This window comes from Grammomys surdaster, unplaced genomic scaffold (assembly GCF_004785775.1).
Source record: "Grammomys surdaster isolate TR1022 unplaced genomic scaffold, NIH_TR_1.0 125704, whole genome shotgun sequence".
In the NCBI taxonomy this organism is placed as follows: domain Eukaryota; kingdom Metazoa; phylum Chordata; class Mammalia; order Rodentia; family Muridae; genus Grammomys; species Grammomys surdaster.
The window spans coordinates 1,244,120-1,269,606 of NW_021620539.1; the positions used below are offsets into that span (position 1 = coordinate 1,244,120).

Sequence of the window (25,487 nt, forward strand, 5' to 3'; positions counted from 1 at the left end):
TTAAGGGATCATCCTGGAAATCACTTGTGTGGGCTAGCTTCTGATGAACTTCTAGACTCACAAGAAGCAAAAGAAGGATACAAAGACTGCTGAGGCAGAAGGAGAAAGAGGTTGGTGTGTGTTGCTGCCATCCAGTTCTCCTCATTGGGGCAACGGCTATGTCATTTGTTTTTCAGTCTTTCTGAGGAATAGCAACATCTGAAGGAAGGACAGGGATACCATTTGACAGGAATATTAGCAACGCCGCCTCTCTGGCTTCTTGAATGGCTTACCAGAAATTATTAAACACTAACTGGTTTTCAGCTTTCCCCATTGCCAAGCCTCCTGCCTGAAGTTTGGCTTTTAGCTTATTTGAGCATTTGGCACCACGGATTCCCCTCTCCTTGGCTTCTCCGAGTCACATTCCTGTCTCTGCTTGTTACACTTGTCTTTCTTTTCAGACACTTTTTCCCTTCTCAGCTTCTAAATGTCACTGTTTCTGTAGTGTGTGTGGGGGCATGGTCTGCCTTTGTCATCTAAGCCACACCCAAAGCTTGAAATGTCATCTCACTTCTGAATTTGAACATTCCATTTCTTATCTCCTTTCTGAACCCCAGATGTATTATAGATCCAGCTGCTGACAAAATGGTGGGAAGCCAGCTGAGAGAAACTAAAGTGACTCTTTTATTCCTTCCTTCCTTCCTTCCTTCCTTCCTTTCTTTCTTTCTTTCTTTCTTTCTTTCTTTCTTTCTTTCTTTCTGTCTTAACATTTATTTATTTTTATTTTATGTGTATGGATGTTTTGTCTGCATGTATGTCTAGGCACAACAGGCCAAGAGAAGGCATCAGATTCCTCTGGGACTGGAGTTCCAAGTGATTGTTAGCCACCGCATGGGTACTGGAAATCAAAGACAGTTTCTCTGGAAGAGTAGCCCGTGCTCCTAACTGCTGAGCCAGTTCTTCCAGCTTCACTGTGTTCTTAAAGCACATCATCTACTGGCCACACGTACCACTGAAGTGAGTGGCACCTTAGCCACCTCAACAAGACTGACACAGTCTCCTTGCTCTCACCTCCCAGTGGGCTTCCATAGACTTCCTACAGTCTATCAGAAGACTCCCAGTTCCTAGCCCCACCCCCATTGCCTGCTTGAGTTTGGATCTTTCTTATCTGCTTCCTACTAGCCTCCAAACTCATCTCACAAAAGGTCACTTGTCTTAACTCTTACTCCAAATGAGGGTGGCTGTCCCATTAGTGAGACTGAAAGCTTTTCTTTAAAGCTCTCCGTTTACAAAAACAGATTTCATAAGTAGGCAAAGCAACCATGTCTGGGCCAAGCATAACCTGCCACCTGTTTTAAAAAATAAAGTTTGAAATGGGATGCAGTAGCTCATTACTCTAACCCCAGAACTAAGGAGGCTGAAGTTGGAAGATTATGAGTTCAAGACCATCCTGGGCTACATAATGAGACACCATGCCTGCACATATTTGTGTGCAGGGCAACAGAGTCTGTACAACCCGATAAATTACTATCTGAATTTTTTTTCTAAAAAAGTTCCAGCAACTTTTGCCCTAAATTTCACATATATCCACCATTCCAAAACAGCATCCAAAGTAAACTATATTCAAGCTATGAATACAGATTAAACTCAACATAAGCTCCACCTTTAAAAAATAATATAGAATTCATTAGTGATGGAACTATAAGCTAAGAATAAACCCTGAATTAATAAACTGTTTTCACTTTATGAGCCAAGATATTTTAAAATAAAATATTAGAATGCATAAAACAATATTGAGATTTCAGTTTTAAGTGTTGAAATTATGCCAAAACAATTTGATTTATGTTGGGGACCAGTGTTTTCAGGAAATTTTCTTATTACTTACGAAGGAAAATAGTTAAAAGAATCAATCTCAGATCTGGAAGAGAAAATCACACACTAGAATGAACCTGTAAGCCACCTTAACTAGCTCAACTATAAAGAGGCAGGCATAAACTTGCCACAGTGCATATTTAATGCATGAGTACCAAAGACTGTCATACAGTATTTCTTCTGTACTGTGCAGACATAAATGTCCTTAGAATGGGGCTGAGATGGGAGGAGAGTCCCAAGTATACCTCTGTATACTCAGCCATTCAAATTGGATGTGCATTTCAAGTATCTGAGTCCTGTGATAACCTGCCATGGATTTAAGATACATATTATTTGTATAAAAATAATTTGTCCTTTTTTCCACCTTTAGAGAAAGGGAATTTCACAAGCTTACTACCTATACAGTAAATTATTGACTGGAAATGACCTGTTTTTCACCCTGGGCATTGTCCTCAAAGACTTTTTTTTTGTTGTTGTTTTGTTTTTGTTTTTTTGAGACAGGGTTTCTCTGTGTAGCCCTGGCTGTCCTGGAACTCACTCTGTAGACCAGGCTGGCCTCGAACTCAGAAATCCGCCTGCCTCTGCCTCCCAAGTGCTGGGATTAAAGGTGTGCGCCACCACCGCCCGGCAAAGACTTTTATCATATAACTTTACTGTTTTTTTTCTTCTGGATGAACCAGTAGGTGGGATCAAACCTAGGGCTTTGAGTATTTTGAGCCAGTGCTCTGCTTACACCCAGATTAAATCAGTAGTTTTAAAAACAAAAATCCACTCCTGCCGGGCAGTGGTGGTGCACTTTCCAGTGTAATGCTGCTTACGTTTTTTTTCCCAGGTGAAGTTCTCCGACACATGAGCGTCTCCATATTCAATGAAACACTGAATGGTGTGGTTGCTTGTCGTATTGAAATCTAGTTGGCTACTAATGGTATACAGTTCAGATTCAGGATCCTGGGAAATTGTTGTATTGATGCCATTTAATTTTCTTCCGTTTTCCAACCAAGAGAGGCGAGGCTCTGGGAAACCCCCAGAAGTAAAGCAGGTAATCCTTTTAGTGTCGGCAGATGGATTTCCAGATTCAGTTATGTTAGGGGTAGGGAAGTCAGCTAGAGATAGAACAAGCATACAGTTATACACGGGTACAGGTCTGTGTGCTTAGGTATATGTTAAATAAATTATCAAGGTTCAGTGAGACTGACAAAATAACGTTGGTTTACAAGACTACATACATCATTATCAGTAAAATAGCTCCTCTGAACCGACCACGTCAGTCGCCTCCCACCTCTAATGAGCACAGAGAAAGGAATGAGTGTGTGTGGGAACTGTTGATGTGATGTAAGAGGAGAAAAGAAGACTGATAATATTTATTGAGTCCCTCCTAGTTATTTCTGGAAATCATTCTTTTTATGACAAACTTAGGACATGAGACTGGGATTATTTAAAAGGGTTGTGGACCAGGTAAAGTGTGGTAGTACAGGTTGAGGTAGAAAGGTTGCTTGAACTCTACAAGTTTGGGACCAGCCTGGAATATATAGTGAAAGCCTTGTCTGCTGGAAAACAAAATACCAGACAGAGTGGTGCAGGTCTTTAGTTCCAGCACTGAGGAGGCAGAGGCAGATGGATTTCTATGACTAAGGCCAGCCTGATTTACATAGCTAGTTTCAGGACAGCCAAGGCCTTATAGAGAGACCCTGTGTCCAAAAAAAAAAAAAAAATCTCTATCAATCGAACAATCGATAGATAGAAAGAATAGCACAAATGTGAAATGATCGATGTCTATAATCTTATCTTATAAATAAATAGATTTGCAAACTCACCGCCCTGTGACAGAACTGATACCTGCAGGCACATTTCTCAACACCAGAACCCATCCTCGCCATCCCCTTCTATCTCATCCCTCCCTTTCCTCCTGATACTGGAAGAATACCGGTGGCTTCTTTTATCTGTCTATTTAGTAAGGAACATGCATGAAGCCACCCTTCAACCTGAGAACCAGAACACAGACTGGAGCCCACACGTGTCCACTCGCATGGTCATGCCTCTGCTGGACCCCCAGTTCTCGCCCTAAGTCCATGTTCAATACTCCCTTGCTTCTTAAAAAGTAAGGTTAGCTAGCATGTGGAGCACACCTGCAGGCAGGTATACTTTGGAGGCTGGGATAGGAGGAGTGTGGGGTCAGCCTGGGCTATATAATGAGTTCAAAGCCACCTTGGGTTACAGAGTAAGACTGTTCTGTTCTTCATTTTCAAATATATATATATATATATATATATATATATATATATATATATATGTTATTAAATCTGCAATCACAGCTATTACATATTACATATTATTAATTCCTTGCTACTCTGACATTTTGAAAGGACAAGGAGGCCTCCTGGAGTTGATTTCATTTGTATATTTGACCTCCAGTAAGATACTAAAGTAGACTTGAGAATCAAGTGAGGAAACCCCCTACCACGTGCTTCTCACGCTTAGACTTTAGGAATTTAAGTCCTCCCCTCACCCGTGGCAATCAATGCCTCCACTTCAGTCCACATACTGAGCTTTGGTCTTGGAAGTCTGAGTACTACAGAGCTCCTATGAGCAGAGGTCAGAGGCTATCAAGAACAGTTCTTAAACTGAAATTTGCCTTGTGACTGTGGGCCACTTGTTTTTTAGTCTTAGTTTGTAGATGGATTAATAATACGTGCATTCCAGGAATGAAGGAATGAATTGACCCCATTACTAAAAATCACTTAGCATGGAGCCTGACACACAGGATATATTTAGGTAGATGCTGTCATTTAAATCAAGCTTTCAAGGAAAGCTTCTAAAACTGCCCAGGGATACTGGGAGAGATGAGGGAAGAATACAGTGTATAGTTACCAGGAAAGGGAAAACCCTGAATTTGGTTGCAGAGGAAGTCATTGGAAACAACAACAGCAACAAAAATTCCTTAGTGGTGAATCTCTCTGAGTTTGAGGCTAGACTCCAAGCCAGCCAAGGCTACACAGTGGGACACTATCTCAAAAACTAAAACAAAGGGCAAGTTAAAAAATGAGCCTTGTTCCTAAATAAAGTCTGGTGTGGTCCCAAGCTATTTATAGTTGGCATTGTTATTTTCTACTTGCTACCTTATTACCACTCAATCGAATTACTACTCTGATAGTCAACATAAAAATGTTACTTTTGTTTCTTCTAACCAGACATCATGGGCTTTTTAACCTGGAGTAAGAAATCTGCCGACCTAATGTTCTCAGTCACAGCTCACGTTTGTTCCATTTTTGTGTTCCTTTTCTGAGAAATGGTTAGCTCAGTAAGTGCCACCTTTTCCTGTCTGACTGAGCTAACGGCTGCTTCAGCTTTCTTCCCTAGCCCTTCTGCAAGATAACGTGTTTAGGGGAACTACTTTGAAGATATTGCAAGACTGTGAATCACCTAAAGATTAGCCCTTTGGGACTGAAGAGATGGCTCAGCCATTAAGTACATACACACTCTTAACTCACTCCTGCAGAACACACAGAGTCCATCACCAGCACTCATATTGGGTGACTCACAACTGCCTATAACTCCAGCTCCTGGGAAATCCAGTACCTTCTTCTGGCTGCTGTGAGCTTTTGCGCACACACATCTACATAGTTAAAAACAAAATAAATCTTAAAAAAAAAAAAAGACTGGCTCTTTATATCTCAGATGACTCAGTTAGCCCAAGTTTTGGTCACCTTCAGTGGAGAAGGGTAAGTATGTGTTATGAACAAAAGCAGGAATGCAAATTATTCAGAAAAGTAAAAAAAAAATATGTGACCTAATTAGCTTGTTACCCAGAATAGGAAAGGCACTTCTCAAGTGCAGTTCACAGTACGTCCACTTCATATCACCGTTATGCTCCTGAGAGTCAGAAGGCCGTTATAGTGCCTGGGATGATTACTATGGCCTTGAATGATCCCAACTACAAGAAAAGTGCACTGATAGAGGTTTCCACTTTGACCAATCAGGTTTTCTGTAGGACTGGAGACTCAACCCTCAGATATGAAGTGAGACGATCCTTCTCTGCTAAAAGTGTCACCTTCGTCAATAGACATGTTCCTTTAAGGACATTGTGAATCAGTAAACCAGAGACTCCTACCAACCTTTGATGGACAGCAACACTTCAGTGATCTGTTTAACTTCATAAGCTCCTCTTTCATTCTTTTGAACGACACAGGTGTATGTGCCCCTGTCTGAAAGGCCCAGGCCCAGGATGATAAGAGAGTAGTTAGTGTTGTCAAGTAAAGTCCGGTTCTTATACTCGGACCACGCTTCTTGTACCCCAGAGATGATAGACTGCACCATTTTGCCTTGTTTTTGCCAGTAGATTCGGAGTATGGGCAGCTCTTCATGAGAAAAGTTGTAACGACAGGGCAGCGATACCTTTTCTTTCACTGACTTGGACACTTGGTCAACACCTAAGAAAAGGCAAGTAAGAAAAGATTTTGTCTTTAATGAACAACCAAACTCATATGTGCTATAAGGTGACTAACCATGATGAATGATTTTTTTAATGTGTGGGAGCCGACACATTTTTTTTATGGTCGTTTTTAGAGATAGGGTCTCTCTATGTAGCTCTGGTTGAACCTTTCCTGTAGATCAGTCTGACCTCAAACTCACAAGATCCTCCTGCTTTTGCCTCTCAAGTCCTGGGATTAAAGGTATGCTCAACCACACCCAGCCTCAACACATTTTTATAATTATTTTTTATTATTGTATATTAATTATGTAGAATGGTGGAGTTCATTAGCTTATTTATTTACGTTTGGTTTTCTGAGACAGGGTTTCTTTGTGTAACCCTGGCTGTCCTGGAACTCACGCTATAGAGTAAGCTGGCCTCATAGAGATCTACCTGCCTGTGCACCACTACAGCCCAGTTTTCATTTATTATTTTTATTGTGAATTAAAAGAACCACATATAGGCCCCAAAGGGTATAGGAACTTCACAGGAAGAGCACCAGATTCAACTAAATTGGACCCTTGGGGAGGTCTCAGAATCTGAACCACCAATCAAAGAACATACACGGGCTGGACCTAGGCCTTAGGCTCATATGTACCAGATTTGTGGCTTGGTCTTCGTGTGGGTCCTGAACAACTGGAATGGGGGCTATTTCAAAAGCTGTTGCCTGTATGTGAGTTATGTTCTACTAGCCGGGCTGCCTTGTCTGGCCTCAGTGGGAGAGGAAGTGACTAGCCTCACAGAGACTTGAAGTGCCAGAGTGGAGAGTATCCAGAGCCACCCCCCCCCACCCCCCCCGCTCAGAGGAGAAGGGGAGGGGAAGAAAGAAAGGATTGTGGGAAGGGGGGCAGTGAGCAAGATGTAAAGTGAATAAGTAGAAAAAAAATTAAATTTCAAAAAAGAAGCACACATAACTACATATATGTTGGATACTTATAATCCTAGCACTTCAGAGATTGGAGAATAGTAAGTTCGAAGATAGCTTGTCCTACACCAGGAGACCCTGTCTCAAAACACCAAAGGCTGGGGATGTAGCTCAATGGTAGGGCACGTGCATATCATACACAATTCCCTGAGTTTGATTGTCAGCACAGAAAGAAATACATCAAGTTTACTCCATGGACCATCTTTAAGTTTACAGTGGAGAAATACCTTCATGTAGTTGTGAGACAGACCTGAAGAGACGGTGGTATGTGGCACGAATCTTTGCACCCATTAAACAACCGACTCGCTCTCCATTTCCCTCACCCCTGAAGCTGCCACTCTATTGCTTGCCTCTGTGAGTCTGACTACTTCAAATATACTGGCCTTCTTGTGGTTGGCCTGTTTACTTAATATTACGTCTTTAAGGTTTAGTCATCTTGTGTTATATGACAAGAGTTCCTTGCCATGTGATATGACAGTCACAAATAATCTGTCTCTTTGTTTATCTATCATCTATCTATCCATCCATGTGTATGTGTATATATGTATATATACATATATATCTCAAATTTGCATGTTGTATAATTGCTCACACACATACACACATACAAACACACATGATTTATCTTCTCATCTGCTGATGGACATCTGGGCTGCTTCCCTTGCTTTCTAATTTTGGGTAGTTGGGATAGTGGATACTATTTCTGTCAACATGGGTCTGCAAATGGCTCTTCATAACCCTGATAACACTTCATGTGGACATTTTCACAAAGTAGAATTTCTGTGTCATATAATATTTTTATTTTCAACATCTTTTGAAAACATCTATGTTATTTTCCATAGAGGTTGCACTTCCAGTGCTTTTGAGAAGGATCTGGAAGCTACTGATTAGAAAGCTAAATACGGGTTGGTGGGGTTCTAAGATGGCCACAGAGCCACTGTTTTCTACCTGAGGAAAAGATCTGGAGTGGGCTGTTACCTCTTGGACTAAATGAAAGTGATGTTGGGTCAAATTCTGAAGATGAAATCATACTAGAGATCCAAGAACCTTCAGACCTTAATTTACAGGAAGACGGAGAGATTGGCAGCAGTACGGAGCCAGCAGTGTGAGCATCAGACTTCCCGTCAGGCAAGCCAGACACGGAAACAGAGGCTGATGCAGATGCATATGAGAAATGTCCTTCTGGGATTCCCCTAAACACGTGGAGTAAATTTCAAGAATTTCATAAAACAATTCTGAACAGAAATATTCAACACCAAGATTCAGACATAAAAAAAAGGAAAACGTTCCCCCCAAAAAAGGCAAACTGAAGAATGAAAAGGAATCTCAAAGTCAGCAGTCCTCAAGTGAGACCCAGTGCAAAGCGCTTACTCAGTATTCCGGAGCCAGTGATAGATTTGAACCTCTGTTAAACAGAAAAAGTTGAGAAGTCAGGCCTTGACAGGAGGACCGACCAGGCTGTGGAGGGTGGGACGCTGAGAGAAGGACCAACCAGGCTGTGGAGGGTGGGACGCTGAGAAGGCCAAGGAGCTCAGCAACCAGCGAGCTGCTCGAGAGCTCGGTGCAAAAATTGCCAAAGCAATTGCTTGCCACGAGTTTGTTAAAGCCAAAAAGAAGGCTGAAAATTCACAGGCTGCTCGAAAGAAGCAACTGGCATGGGAGTTTGAAGCAAAGAAGAGATGGGAAACCAAAAGCAACATGGGATATATGTGACCTTGCAGAGTTCTTCAAGACATTGGTTTATAGGCTGTCATGCTTCATTTGCTGAAAAGATTTTCCTGTTTAGGTTAAATGTGTCAGGAAATTGATAAAGGTAGAAAAAGATAAGCATAAAACTTCAGAGCTGGTTATAAACCGTTTTCAGTCTTTTTTCTCATAAGTTTTTGAAGGAAAAGAACATTTTTATATTCATGTAAGACATTTTAAGCATATGAAAGAAAAAAGAGTAGGATTTTATTTATTTGTTTGTATAAGCGTACAGTTGAAAATCAATTTTGTGTTTGATCTGTTTGGTCTAGCACAGCCTGTGAGGTCCTTGGACTTCCTTATCTGTTCTTAGCATGACTGCACTTTTCGTAGGATTGTGTTTTTAAGATTGGTTTTGCTTATAATGGATTAGTCATAAATAGAAAGTTTTTCAATTGTTACTGACTTTACAAATGACTTTAATTGCTTTAAAAATAATTGTTGATTCTTTTTGGAGGTAAAATTAATATTACTTAGTCACATAGTAAAGGTGGTTGATTAAAAAAAAGAAAGAAAGCTAAATACAATCGAATGAAAAAAAACCTAACTTGGTTCTGCAATAACCAAGACATATCACTGAAATCAGATCCATGAGCCCCCTGCATTTTCTGAGGGTTTTCCAATGACAAGCAGGATTTAGCATTAATATGAACCTTCTCTCAACTCAGGTAGGTTTCAGTCCTATCCCAGGCTAGCCTTGAACTCCTTATGTAGCCGAGGATGATTTCCTGTCTCCACCTCCTGAATCCTGGGATTACAAGTAAACACCATCATGCCTGGAGTCCTATTGCTTCTTGTGTGCTCTACTGAACATATTGATACCCCACAGATAAAATAATTTTGACCAAAACTCCAGAGAGTGTACGCCATTGGCTCACAGACTGCGCACCACATCCTAGGGCCCTTCACACCCTTCCTTTCTGTTTCCTTTGTGTCATCCTTTGAATGGGAACAATTGCAAGTTGATCTACTCCCCCTAGCGGTGAGGAAGAGGTCATAGTGCTTTACAGAGGTCTTGGCTGGGACTCTTGAGATGTTTAGGAACTCTCAGCAGAGGGGACAATGACTCCATGCCCTGTGTCTCTCCATCATGAAGGAATATAGGAGGCAGATAAGAGAAAACATAAATTTAAAAGAGGGCCATATTAAATAAGTCATATAACATAACGTCCTTATTCTTGGAATAAGAATATTTAGTTTAGCCAGGCAGTGGTGGTGCACGCCTTTAATCCCAGCACTTGGGAGGCAGAGGCAGGCAGATTTCTGAGTTCGAGGCCAGCCTGGTCTACAGAGTGAGTTCCAGGACAGCCAGGGCTACACAGAGAAACCCTGTCTGGAAAAACCCAAAAAAAAAAAAAATTTAGTTTATTTGGGGCATAGCAGGATCTTGCTATGCAGCTCTGGTTGGTCTCAAACAGATAACAATCCTTTGGCCTCAACCTCTTAAATACTAGGATCACAGAAATGTACCATCATGCACAGCTCCAAAATTTATTTACAACCCAGAGTCAATACTTGTAGGATTTTAGACATGGGGAGAACAGCAACGCACGTGAACGCCTGACATATTCACCAGAGGGGAAGCATGGCGCTCTGCCCTCTTGCTTCCGCTTTTATACTGCAGTAAGGATCCTTCTGTCTCATTCCACAGTCTCCTTAGTCCTGTACTCTCCACAGAACACAACTCTGTTAAAAAAAAAAAAGACCTACCCAATGGGACTTTCCCCTTCATTTTTTCTACAGCTCTTTACCCATGTTGTACACATACAAACACACACACACACACACACACACACACACACACACACGCACGCACGCACGCACGCACGCATGCACAGTTGCACAGAGCTATGTTTTTGTTTGAGACAGGGTCTCTGTAGGTAGCTCAGGCTGACCATCTTGATCCTCTTGCTTCAGCCTCCTGAGTACTGGGAAAGGTGTGAGCCACCATACCTGCTACCAACATGGTTTTGAATGCTCTCACTTTCCTCCTGCACACTTTGATTTGGGAGAACAAAGGCCTCTAAAGCAACCGCTAGATTAGAGAATGACGTTAGGAAAGCTGAGACTCCCTGTTTCATCTAAGTCTTCTGATTATGCAGCCGAAAGCGAACCCAACACTTTAACAGCAGCCTTATATCTTGAATGCCTATCACGACATTGGCAATAAACGGCCATTTTTTCTACCGTTTAGTTAAGCACCCTTGAATGGGGATGTCACTGCAAAGACTTGTCCTGAATCTTCCTCTCTCCCTCGCCTTCATCTGATAACAAATGGTGAGCATTCTAACATACAGAGAAGCACCTACGCATTTTATATACCCATCCCAGAAGTGGGATGGTTCTCCAGTCCCATGAGAAGGCAGATGGCTTTAAGAGACCCCAATGAAAGAGCCCAAGCAGGTTAAAGAATCTGCTAAGCCCCGAAGGAACATGGAGGACAAAGTTAAGGCCTGTGGAGTCCTAGAGGGACTACCAGAATTGTATTATTTTACAGATGAGAAAACTAGGTCAATGCTAGGCAGTGGTGGCGCACGCCTTTAATCCCAGCACTTGGGAGGCAGAGGCAGGAGGATTTCTGAGTTCGAGGCCAGCCTGGTCTACAGAGTGAGTTCCAGGACAGCAAGGGCTATACAGAGAAACCCTGTCTCGGGAAGAAAAAAAAAAAAAACAAACTAGATCAAGCAAAAGACACCACCCCAGTTTTACATGTGTATTTCTTTCTGGCCCAGACTTTTAAGGTCACTCTCTATTTAGTGCCCTAATCATCAGTGTTAGTTGTCAACTTGAAAGAATCTAGAATCACCTGAGACACCAGTATTGGCTCCCTAAGAAACTCAGGACGAATGGCTAACTGTGGCACCTATTTGACATCCATGCTGGCCACCCTGCTCTCTTAGTATTGCAAGTACCTGTTATAGAGTCCTGGCTACTCCCAGCACCTCTCACCCCTCTCATCCAACCCTAAACCTCTCCAGCTCCTGAGCTTTGCTTCCCTTCCCCAGCTTCTGATTCCTTACAACCCATTATAACCCTTATAAGCCATTTCAGCCGCGTGTTCTCTTGGTCCTCAACTGCTTCTCTCTTGATCTCTTTCTTCTTCTTCTTCTTCTTCTTCTTCTTCTTCTTCTTCTTCTTCTTCTTCTTCTTCTTCTTCTTCTTCTCTCTCTCTCTCTCTCTCTCTCTCTCTCTCTCCTCTTCCTCTCTTGCTCCCCTTCCCTCCTCACATGATCCCAGTCTATTTTGATGATCATGTTCAATCTGATACTTTCTCTCTCTGTTCTGGACTCTTCCAAATGCCTCTGGCTGTGCTCTCCCTCATATCTACAATAAAAACCTTCTTCTCAACCCTACTTAGAGCCGCCATGTCCCCATTCTCATTCAGCCAGCTTTTGGCATACCTGTGAGGGAATGACCCTGATTTCACTGAGGCAGGAAAATATGTCCATTGTGGGTGGCACTATTTCTTAAGCTGGGTCTTAGATATAGAGGGAGAAAGAGCTAGTCACAGGCATCCCTACTCTTGACAGGGATGCAATGTGACCTGCTGTTTCATGTCTCTGCTGCTGTGACTTCCCTGTCATAAGGGGCCATACCTGGAAGCTGGGTCAGAAAAATCCTTTCTCCCCTAAGTTACTTTTGTCTGGCTATTTTATTATAGCGACAAGAAAAGAAACCTAGGTAACTGATCCCCCAATTTTAGGATTCAGTTCCAAAATAACTAAGCCAACACTGCATTGCTCCATCCGGCCGCACCATTGAGCTCTTCCACTAAGAGAGAGTCAATGGGTAAAGCCAACTGCCAACAAACCTGACATCCTGAGTTTAATCCTTGGAAGGAGAGAATCAACTCCTGCAAGTTGCCCTTTGACCTCTCCACATGTACCACACATGTACATACAAATAAATAAGTAACAACAACAACAACAAAAGGTCTTAGGGAGCTGTAATGCCAACACTGGGAGATAGAAGAAGGAAGACCAGGAGTTCAAAGTTATCCTTGACTACACAAAGAGTTCGAGGCCAGCCTACACGACAAAAGACCTTGTCTCTAATGAACACAACTAAAACAACAACAAAACAGAAAAGAAAGAGGCCCTTTCTTTCCAGGTTTGGCCTGACCGCATGGTTTCGGGCTGGAACCACTCACAAGGCTGTGGCTTATACCTGTGGGCTATGTCTGCCCTCTTAGCTACTTGATGGTCCCTCTAGCCTGTCTTTGTCTCAGCTGTCTGTCATCTGTGCATGCCATGATCCTACAACTTGGATCTGCCGAGTGGGTCCCATTTTAAAACTCGGTCCCTGGGGCTGCAGAGATGGCTCAGTGGTTAAGAGCAATGGCTGTTCTTCTAGATGACTTCTCTCCAATTCCCAGCACTCACAGGGTGACTCAGAACCACCTGTGACTCCAGTTTCAGGGAGGCCTGGCACCTTCTGGCCTCTGCAGGTACGAGGCACACACATGGTATGCACATATACATGTATACAAAACCCCATACATATCAAATAAAAAATTAAAAACATAATCGAGCATGTTTTCTCACCAATACACCCCAGGAAAAATCCTTCTAAGGTCCAAGGTCTCAGGCTCCTGCCTAGTGCTCTCATCTGAATGTAGCTTGCCCTGTACCCTGAGGGTCACAAAGATGCCCTTGGGAAACACCCATGTATGCAGCCTCATTTCCAGGCCGTCTGGCTCTTGGAAAGCAAGGTCTGGGGCAATGGCACTTTCCTACCACACCAGCCATCTCAGGAAAGTATTTGTGCTCCTAAATTAGAGGTGGCTGAGTTCTCAGGCTATCCTTCAGGCAACTTCACTGAGTGTCAGCGGTTCCTACTCCGGTCATAACTGACAGAAGTAAAATGACAAGCCTGAAGAGGACTTTGAGAACTAAAGATCGGCCATGACCTGGACACATTTAGGGATACAGGAAAGCTAAAAGATGTGAAGCAGAGCATAGACTTTGTGTTCCCATTGGCGTAGAGTCTAGTCTCAGCTCAGCTATTAGTCCATACCTCTGCTTTCTCATCTGTAAAAGGGGTGTGATACCTGCCCAGTCCAGAGCACTGCAGAAGTAAATTCAATTAAATGACATAGACAGAGGGGATTCTGGGGCATCAAGTCTGATACAGGAGTGTCTGCTGTCCTCCTGTCTGCCCCAAGTCTTACCCTCTGGTTGCTTTAGTCTCACTTAGGGATCATATCAGCTGTGTAGCACTCTGGTCTTGCTTGGACCTGATGAACGCCGTGACATGAAACAGCTCATTTCTTTGGGCCCCAAATAATGAGGTATCCCCTTCCTCAGACCTACTTGCTCCCACCCCATAGAATGCAATATTTTCAGCAGATTTTGACATCCGATCTCACAAGAGAGAAAAACATGAGCAAAAGCAAAACTGCCTTCTTCCGAAGGCAGTTCCTGAGGGCTTCCTGCAGTCATATGGTGAGAAGTATGGATTACCTCTCTAAAGGTCATGCTACCTCACCAATGGGCTCCTCTCCATCCCTGTCTGAGCCTCCACCCATCACATCAATGCTGAGGAAGAACCAGACTGAAAAAGAGGAATCGAAACTTTCCTGTGTGACCTGGAAATTCCCACAGGAACCTGGCTTCCACTCTCATGCCTGAGCAATGAGAAAAATGGAAGAAACAACATGTCAGGCTTTTGTCTGTTGGTGACTGTGGAGGGGAGCTGGGTTCCTGAAGCTTCATTGGTCTTTGAGTTAGTCAGGTATACCTCTTGGCACTCCAGCACCCCAGACAAAGCAGGAGTGAGTGTTCAAACAGGACGCCGTACTTAACTTTCCTCACCATGCCCAGGATATGAGAGAAGCCAGCATCTTCCTCAGAGGTCCATCCACATGGCCAGGGTTCATATAAATCGGGGCTGGTGTTCTCTACTCAGAAAAGCCTTCTCTGTCTCTCTCAAACAGTTCCTCCTAACTCCATCAGTCCAACCACTCCTAAGCTCTGTCCTTGATATGTCTGTCTTCAATCTTTTTTTTTTTTTTTTTTGAGATGAGCTATGTTGCATACCCCCGTGTGTCCTAGCACATTCTTTATCTGGCCTTTTAAGCTCATCAATATTTCTGCCTTGACCTCCTAAATGCTGTGATTACAAGTATATGCTGCTATACTTGGCTTTATCTTCACTCTTGCTTCAGTAAATAAAGGTTACATCTGGGAGATTATATCTGTACATACGTACGTATCTATCTATCTATCTATCTATCTATCTATCTATCTATCTATGCTTGTATATATAAATGACATGTGTGTCCATAGGAGAAACTTTGACTGTTTTGTTCATTGCCACATCTGCAGTACTGAGAACAGGGCCTAGCCTAGGGGGTATGAAGTGGATACTTGCTGAATGCATAGCTAAGTATTAGGACCTTGGATCAGCATGAATTAGAACCATAACCTTGAAGACCTGGGGAAAGCTCCTTGGACCTCAGGTCCACTTCAGCAAAGTGTGTGTGCTATCTTCTTTCCTACTGGACAAAACTACCACAGCAATCCTAGGAAGGAAGCAAGGCCCTTTGTTAACTGTGAGGCTATATGATTTTTTTTGTTTTGTTTTTTGTTTTTTGTTTTTCGAGACAGGGTTTCCCTGTGTAGCCCTGGCTATCCTGGAACTCACTCTGTAGACCAGGCTGGCCTCGAACTCAGAAATCCGCCTGCCTCTGCCTCCCAAGTGCTGGGATTAAAGGTGTGTGCCACCACTGCTCAGCTGGCTATATGATTTTTAAAGACATATTTTTATGTTTCATTTTATTATTTATGTATGTGTGTGAATGGGTGGATGGATACATGCCACAGGTGTGGAGGTCAGAGATCAGATCTCAAGAATCGGTTCTCTCCCTTCACCATGGACTATGAGGCTTAATCAGGCCATTAGGGATACACAGCAAGTGCTTGCCTCCGGGGTCACATCCCCAGACCTAATACAGGCTTTTCATAGGACTCTTCTGATCATGTATGGCATGCTGCTCTGCTGAACCACACCCAGAGTGGAACTGTAGAAATTGTCTGACCTGTGGTCTGAATGGAAGGCCCACCGCTGGTTTGGGATGCACATCAGGCCCCACTAGTCATCAGCAGCTAGATAAAGCCAAGACTATGAGGGGAAATGGACAGAAGCAGTAGGCAGCTCTGCTTATTTTTAATGAACATGTGTACAGTGTTCCTCTGGGTGACAAACAAGGGACACGAAGCAGTTAGCCTCAGTCCCTGCCTCTCCTGATCCATTTACCATCTTCCTCCCTTACTTACTTAACTCCCAACCTCTACCCCTCTAGGAGAGGATGCTCTAGCCAGCAGACCTAAAGACAAACCACACATTTTTTAAGAACTCAGTTCACAGCAGCGAATTTTTAGCCCTGAAGACAAATGAAGTCCCAACACATACTCCAACACAGATGAACCCCAAGTACAATGTTAAAGGAAAGAAGCCAGCCAGACATACAACACCATAGGATGCATGCTCCCACTGTAAGAAATGCCCAGAATGAGCATGGTCCTAGATAGGGGAAGTAGATTAGTGGTTACTAGGAGACGAGACAGGATGTCATGGAAAAGAATGGCAGCTGAACGGTTCTAAGTATGAGGTCATGAAAATACTCTGAAGCTAGAGTTGTTATGGCTCCATCAACAGCATGGGACACAAAAGCCCGTGAACGGTGGTTCACTTTAAAATGGTGAATTTTAAAGCCTTTCGGATAACTTAAGCTTTCATTGTTTGTTGTATTATGATTGGCTTACAGCTTAGAGGCTATGTAGGTTTTTCTTTTTAAGTGTGCCATCAGCCAGCCATGGTGGTGCATACCTTTAACCTAGTACCACTTAGGAGGCAGAGGTAAGTAGACCTATTTGAGTTTGAGGTCAACCTGGTCTACCTATTAGGTTCTGGGCCAGTCAGAGGTATATAGTGAGACCCTGCCTCAGAACAAAACCAAACAAAACCAAAAATACCTTAAACCTACACCAAAGAATGCTATCAATGTGCACACTTTCATATTTTTCAGAAAAGAGTGTTTTAGTAAGAAAATAAAATTAAAAGATGAATTTTATGATATTGTAGGAAAATTGGAAGATATAAAAATAGTAAAATAAAGCCAAGTGAGAAGACTCAGTGGGTAAAGGCACTCAATGCTAAACCCAATAAACTGAATTCTATTCCAGGACCCACATGGTAGAGAGAAAAACCAATTCCTTTGGACTCCATATGTGAGCTGTGGCACACACACACACACACACACATACACACACACACACACACAAACATACACACATGCACACACACACACATGCACACACACATGCACATACACACACATGCAATACACACATGCACACACATATGCATATACATCACACATGCACATACACGAACACACACACACACATGCACACACATGAACACACACATTCATTCCCCTCCACACAGGACTGATGTACCTTTCTAGAGTCTAACTACAGATGAAGAGGCTGCTTTGGCAGCCAAGCCCCTGGGCTGGATTACCATGTCTTGTAATAGAAAGGAAACAAGTTGGGCATAGCATCTTAAATCCACCAGATGAGGTTTTAACCTGGTGGCTGAGCACTTGCCAAACCCTGGGTCTGAGCCACAGCACTGAAAACAAAACAAAACAACTCAAAAGATGTGATGCACCACACACAAACACGCTTGTTAAACAAGCATTTTGCCAGACTAGAAAAAAATTGTACTAAATTTGGAAAGAGTAAAAGAGGACAAACCAACAAAAACCATAAGCACTACCCATCATCCTAATAACACTCGCAGATATTAATGGTCTACAGCCATACCACACCAAATGTGACCAATCTCGTCTGACCTTGGGAGCTAAGCATTTTGGTTAGTACCTGTATGGGAGCCTGCTGGTGTTTGGACACAGTCTTTTCTATGGAAGCGATATCATGGGGCGCTTCTAAGTTTTCCATTAAATGAATACCATGGGCCTGGTGTTAGGCCTGTGTAGGGTGCAGCACAGGGAAGATGTGGGCTGGCATACTAGCTGTTGGAAGATTTCAGTCTTGGTCCCTGAGTTTCTCTCCACTTTACATACAGCCCTTATATTCTGTAGAAATCAGATCTTTTCATTTTTTTCTCTTAAATTATAAGTTTGTAAGAAGGCTAAGAGATTTGGACCACTATTATCAGGGTAATGATGCCAGAGGTTATAACTCATGAGATGTGTTGGCTGGTTCTGTTTGGACAGCAGTGTGTGTATGGGGGAGAGGTCGTTACTAGTGACATTTTGAGGACATTTGCTTTTTCTCTACCTCAGAGTCCCTAATGCGCCAATAGCTGGCTTCTGCAGGAAGCTTTTTCCCAGCCCTGAGAGCTGAGCCATTCTTTAGTGATCCCAGCCCTGAAGGAAAGACTGCCCATTTGTTTTTCTGAAGGTTTCTCCTAGCCACCAGTTACTGGAATTTGGTCCTGTGTTTTTACCTCAGTAGACTGTGTTTGAAACCCGATGGTGGAGAGGATACAGCTGAGTCCTATCTTGTGAAGAAAAGAGGCCAACTTGCCCTGGGTGCTGATGGCTGGAGAGTAGTAGGGAGAGAGGACCATGCCACCAGGGTGTGGCTTCCTGACCTAGAGCAAGATTGAAGGTGTAGTACATCCCCCAACTCCAAAACAGCCCTGTACGACCTTACTTGACCTTATTTGATCTTGACCCCAGGCACCACAGGCCACTCACATCCACACCCAAACCTGCCCAGTCCCCACCAGCTTCATACTGTACATCCTGAGTCCATCGGCTTCCCTCCAACACCTTTCTTTCATCAGATCCATCACATCCTCCTATACATTTGGCTCCAGAAACAGTCTCCTGTTAGATCTGGACAATGACTGTGGCTGCTCTACAATCCAGTCCTCATGCTTCGGCAACTCCAAAGACTTGTGTGTTTCTCAGTCCGAGGATTGAACACAGAGTCTGGTGCATGCTAGGCAAGCACTCATCATTGGGTTCTATCTTCAGTGCCTCTCTTTATTTCTAAGACAAGAACTCATGTAGCTCAGGCTGGTCTCAAACTCGCTATGTCCTAGAGAATGACTCTGAATTTCTCATCTTCCTGCCTATACCTCCAAAATGCTGAGATTACAGGCATGGGCCACCATGCCCCGTTTATACCTTACTAGAGATGAAACTCAGAGCCTCATGTATGCTGGGTGAGTACTCTACCCACCAGGCTATATTCCAGCCCATGCTTTTTACTTTAAGGCAGGGTCCGTGCTAGCCTTGAGTTCACTCTATAACCCAGGAGGCCTTGATGTTTTGACCCTCCTGCTCAACCTCCAGAGTAGCAGGGAGTACAGTCCTGTGCTAACACATTTCCTGTTTTTCTTTAAATGTACTTTGCATACAGACCTCATAGTTCTCCAGCCTCAGCATTACCCGGATGCTTCCTAGAAATACTGAACCTCAAGCCCTATTCCAAACCCACCTAAGCAGAAGCAGCATCTAAATGTAAGTTTTTAAGCTGGACATGGTAGCTCACATACATAAGCCTTGCTACTCTGGAGGCTGAGGTGGGAGTTTGAGGCAAGACTGAATTCTAGGCCAGCCTGGAGTACAGAGTGAGATCTTGACTCCGAAAACTTTTGAAACATACAATATTTCAAAAGTATTTGTCAGAGCAGTTTTAGGTTCCCAGCAGAATTGGGTGGACAAGCATGAAGGATTCCCACAGACCAACCCTGTCCTGGCCCTCAAGCTTCCTCTGTCCTCAGCAGCAACCCGTGCCACAGTGACACATTTGTTACAGTCCATGAACCTTCACTGACACATCATTATCTTCTAAAGTCATGATTTAGCCTTCCCTCTGGGAGGTGTGCTTTATACGTGTTTGAAACATCTATGAGTAATAGATACATCGTTACAATATTATGCAAAATAATTTCACTTCTCTAAAAAAAATCCCCTGTGTTGGAGACTGTCTTTTAACAAAACTCCCAGGTGTTGAGTACGCATAATGTATAGACAGTGCTGAGATAGATAGTGCCACCCCCACCTCCCTCTAAAACCCTCCCACCCCTCCCCCAGTGCAATTTGAATAATATTCAGATTCCCAATGGTGACCTGAAAACCCCTGTCCTAGGCCTGGCTTCCTTCTGGTCCTGATCCTGCCACCACTGAAAATAGCACCTCTGAGTAATGCCTTCTTTTCAAAGTTCCCATCTCTGTAAAAGTCACATATTTAATGTTATGGTTACTAGATTGCTTATCTTCTTTCTTCCAGTGACTATAAATCACATGAAGGAAAGAACTCATAATTTATCCCCAGGACCAACAAACATGTCTTTGTACCCAGAAACTACTTGCTATTTGTTGAAGTCAATGCTTAAAAAGAACAAGCCACACAGCTTCGATGTAGCCCAACTGGCAAAGTGCTTGCCCAGAACACACGAAGCCCTTGGGTTTGATCTCTATTATTGCATAAACTGGGCATGGTGGTAGATGTCTGGAATCCTAGTACTTAGGAGGTGGAGGCTGGAAGGTCAAGAGGTCATTGTCACCCTTTGTTACCTACTGAGTAAGAGTAGCCAGCCAAGGCTACATGAGACCCTGTCTAAAATTGGGAGAGAGGATACTTGTGCTGGCGTTTGTCACTTGATACCCTGCCCAGAATCCTCCATTGCTATCTGCCTCTGTCAGGTCTACTTCTCCAGCTTCCCTGGTCTCTCCTGTCTACGATCCTGAGTGTAGGTAGTCAGGATCTCCTTATGTCCATATTTCCTTTTTTTTGTTTTTGTTTTGTTTTGCTTTTTTGTTTTTGTTTTGTTTTTTTGTTTTTTTGTTTTTTTGTTTTTTGAGACAGGGTTTCTCTGTATAGCCCTGGCTGTCCTGGAACTCACTCTGTAGACCAGGCTGGCCTCGAGCTCAGAAATCCACCTGCCTCTGCCTCCCAAACGCTGGGATTAAAGGCGTGCGACACTACTACCTGGCCCATGTCCATATTTCTTGAGGGGTTAGTTCCAGGACTTACATATGAAAACTTGTTTGAGGACACGAGTCTCAGGCTCAACCAACTTCTGAGGTAGGTAGACATTCAAAGCTAAGCTGTTCACGAACTATTTTTTTTTTTTTTTTTTTTTTTTTTTTTACTCAGAGCAGTAGGAACTGGACATAGCCATAGCACATAGTGCTTTCCTGATGGGTAATAATGTATCACTTTTGCTTAATTCTGACCAATTTTTCTGGTACAATTGCTGAGCCTTGGTTTAAATTTTGCCAGTTTTTCTCTCACTTTTGAAAGTTTTCCACAGCACCCACCCATCCATTCCCACCCCAATTTCTGGGTTTATGTGCTTTCTCCTGAAGACTTGAATTTGGGAGTGCTCCCCTAATTTCCAGAAAAAGATTGTAACTATGTAATTATTGGACATTTTCACTGTGTCCAGAACCTGATGTGTGAAAGGGGACTTCGTCATGGTACTCTGGGTTCTGTGACTAAGTTTCACGACCTGGGACAGAAAATTTAAAACTGCCACTACTTGTAGCCAGTGGTCCATGCATCCTTCATCCTCCTCCCTGCCCTCTCCTTGCCTCTCACACTTTTAGATATTCAGGGTGGGGTTTTGAGTGAGCTGCTTTACAGCAGGGCTTCCGAGAGTCTGTTTTCTGCCTGCCCTGTGATCATCCAGCTTCCTCCTGGTTTGTGAGAAGCCACTTTATATGTTACCCCTTAGAAAGCAGATCTTTTATTTTCCAACCTTAAAAAGGTCACACATGTCAGTTACCCTATTAAAAAAATAGTTATGCAGGACATGGTGGTCCAAGCACATACAACACGACCTGCACAGAGTTTCCATGCCCTCTTAGTAATGCTGAAAGTCTAGCTTCCATAAGACAACCTTCATAGAAACAGAAATGCATTGAGAACAAAACGTTCTCTGAAGAACACCACTTGAAACACACAGCCAGTTAGAAATTACTTAAAGACTAATTTTTGTGTGAAATCTGGGCTGTTAGATGCCAGTGTTGAAAGAAAGCAAAACTTAAGAAGAAATGTTAAGAGAAAGAATTCACACTAAGAAGTGTCTCAATTTCCCACCCAGCTCCAAAGGAAAAGATCACCATTGTCTTAGAGGTAGGTCATGTTAGTTAAGTTGTGCCATAGAAACAAACTTTGGAAAGCAGCCTCCCAGACCAAACGCTGTTGGCACACAAGATGTAAATGAGCATCTAATAGAGATGGAGGAGGCCACAGCTCTAGGCTGCTCGTTGGTTTTATGTGTTGTTAAAATGACAATGTCTCCACCTCTATGCTAGAGTTGACATTCTTGCTTTAACTTGCTTTCTGACTTGCTGTGTGACCCTATGTGTCCTTTAACCTCTTCAGACCAGAACTTTCACAGCTTTAAAGTATTCTGGAGACATTCTGAAGGGCCTTCCAGTTCACAAAGGGAACAGGGGAGGGTCACACAGTGAACCGAGAGATACGGCACAGACAGCATCATCTTCCTCAAAACCCCGGTGAGCTTAAGCCAAGTTCCTGAAAGTTCTTTCCTTACCTGAAGACATTTGAAAAAGACCAAGCAGCAGCACAAAGAGATGGATGAACCTGGGACGCGGAAATCCGAGGAGTGGTGTATCCTGCATCCGCTGGTAACTGCTACCCATAGCTTCAGATGCTTCCGATAGATAGGGAAAGCCAGGAATCTAGAGCCAAGGGAGCTTAGGCACCTCCTAGGCTCACAAAAATCAAGAAACAGGGCCGTAAAGAAGCCTGGATGGTATACACCAAGCAGATGCTAAAGATGATCTTATTGGTCCACAGAGATGGAAGAGGGTTCTTGAGTCTTTGAAGGTTGAATTTCACAATCTGAAAAAGAAACTAGTAAGAGTCTGTTGAGTCTCTTGCTGTGAAGTAAAAACTCCCCCGTAGCTCTGTCTAGGATGAGTGAGAGTTCTTCACATCTGAGTGGCCTCTGAATCAGGGTGTGGCCATGAGGGCAACTCAAAGGTGGAGAGAACTCTAGGGGAGATGACTTGTCCAGGCCTGTTCTGAGAACCAGCCACAGCTGGGTGAAAGGATTCTCTGCTTGGGGGGTGTGGCTAACATTAGAACACAGTGAGATGAGTCCCTCTCCCCCCATTTCACATATAACAGCAAAAAGCAGAGAACCTTCACTAGCAGCCAGATCAAGAAAGCTTAGATTCCATTCTGGACACATTGTAGAAACACAGAGTGACTGGTAAAAGTATATTTGTCCGAGGCAATGTTTTAGTTAGGAAATGATTTCTTTATATCTTAAAACAGGAAATCAAGAATCTCAAACTCAGTAAGTCCTACAGGGATATCAATCAACAGAAGTCTACCAGTAAAAAGGGAGGAAAGAGCGGACACATTACAAACACCACTTATTTAGACTATGAAGTATTATGTGACAAGGCTTGTTTATTTTTTTTTTCTTCTTCCAGTAAGTATCAAAATTGAGAAATGAAAATGAAATACGTCATGCCTACAACTGGCCTGATGCTATCCCACAGCCAACCAATTAGCTTGAAGAGACTTTGTCATCGGCCATTTCTTGATTAAAAAACCTCAGCTTCACCCTACAAAAAATGTTTGCAACTAGGAAACACAAAAGAATGGTGTTTTTCTAACAGTGCTGGAATGCCATGGCCTTGAGAATAAGAGACCACAGGAGACTGCTCTGAGGGCAAGTTACGACTGTATGTATGTTTAAAAAGCAGTGACATTGGGGAGTTGGGGGCTGAGAATGTGGCTTAGTCGGTAGAATGCTTGCCTAACATGCAGGGAACCCTGAGTTCTTCTCCCAGTGTTGTATAAACAGTGTGGTGGCACTGGAGAGGTGGGACCAGGAGAATCAGAAGTTCCAGATCATCCTGGGTTACACCACAAATTTGAGGCCAGCCTGGCTTATATGAGATCCTGTCTTTAAAAAAAAATATATATATATATATATATATATATATATATATATATATATATATATATATATAAACGATATAGAGGAAGAGAGCGTGTTTTATTATGGTGTCCCACAGTATGATAAAGAGCAAATGCATTTACTTACTTGCTGAAGATTCTTTTTCTTTTGTCTTAAAAATCAAAGGATGGGGTCCATGTGTATACAAGTGATCTCTTCTTGTTGCCTCTGGTTACTAAAACGGCAGGGGACTGGAATTTCCCCTTTCCAAGTTCCCTTTACTAAAGCCTCAGAGGAAGCTCCCTTGCTCTTTGAGAGTGTGTTTGACTGGCCACGAGGATGAACTAGCTCAGACTCTGGGGTATCTAAGAAGAGGAAGAGTGAGGGGCAACCACTAGCTCCGCCTGAACAGTGGTGTGTGAGCTGTCTTGGCTGTTTCTGCCATAGTCTCAAGTTCTGTTTCTATACTCAAGAGTTACTCTTTCCTACCCGTGGTAAGACTACTATGGGAACAGGCTGTCCAGCTCATATGTAGTAGGCATTTTGAGGCATTTTGTGGGGGAGTGTTCACTGTCTACTGGATCACCCTAGCTCCATTTGCGTCTTGTCCATCCTCAGAGTATGCTCCTAGCAGTCGCAGTGATTGGTGCATTTCACTCACCTTACCAAAGCTGGGGTAGCTCAGTGTGCAAGATGGAAGCATGATAGAGTGAAGAAGGCTCTGGTCCCCCTGCAACTGCTATCGACAGATAGTTTTTCCACCTTGGGATCCTATATATGGAATTTGAGAGGACCCAAGGACGAGTCATCAGCCTTGCTGAACAGTGAGTCTCTCTCTGCACTTGCAGACCTGGGTAGCTCCGTGCTTACAACTTTCACAGTTGGCTTCTGACCCACCTAGACCGCCCCTGTGGCCTTGACATGGAATACCCTTGGAAGCTCTGCACTCAAGCTCTCCCTCCCTCCTCCCTCCTCCCTCCTCCCTCTTCCTTCCTCCCTCCTCCCTCCTCCCTCCCTGTTCCCTCTTCCCTCCCGTTACCCTTTCCTTTTTCCTTTTTGTCTATTTTTTTCTTAAAAAGTAAACCAGACAGTTTCCTTTTTTTTTTTTTGTATTCACAACATATTATAAAGATGATCTTGAACAAAAGGTCATGGTTTCCAGATTTTGCTGAAAAGGGAAACTTAATTCTGTTCATAAAACTACAGAGAAATGTCATGACTTGAGTGAGTAGTGGATTTTTCCCGCACCTTTTTCTAGGGAGGACATGCTTTTCAAATTTATGTACATGATTGTTTACTTTTAATAACTTTGTTGAGGTTAAATTATACTAAAAAACAGCAAGACATGGTGGTACATGAATTTAATCCCAGCACTTGAGAGGCAGAAACAGGCAAATCTCTGAGTTCAAAGCCAGTGTGGTCTATAGAGTGAGCTCTGGGACAGCCAGAACTGCAGAGAAACTGTTTGAAAAACAAACAAACCACACACACACACACACACACACACACAGAGAGAGAGAGAGAGAGAGAGAGAGAGAGAGAGAGAGAGAGAGAGAGAGAGAGAGA

The 25,487-nt window shown here is 43.1% G+C and overlaps 1 protein-coding gene and 1 pseudogene across 1 annotated transcript in view; one reads left to right on the plus strand and one right to left on the minus strand.

Moving 5' to 3' along the window:
- Window positions 1-22,647, minus strand: part of Cd80 (CD80 molecule) — a 36,441-nt gene extending 13,794 nt beyond the window's left edge. Inside the window, exons 1-3 of the mRNA XM_028788177.1 lie at window positions 22,539-22,647; window positions 5,964-6,278; window positions 2,670-2,954 (exon numbers count right to left, since the gene is read on the minus strand). Coding sequence (XP_028644010.1) covers window positions 2,670-2,954; window positions 5,964-6,278; window positions 22,539-22,647 — 709 coding nt within the window. The remainder of the gene's footprint in view (window positions 1-2,669; window positions 2,955-5,963; window positions 6,279-22,538) is intronic.
- Window positions 7,956-8,957, plus strand: LOC114639428 (annotated as a pseudogene).
- Window positions 22,648-25,487: the final 2,840 nt, after the last annotated feature.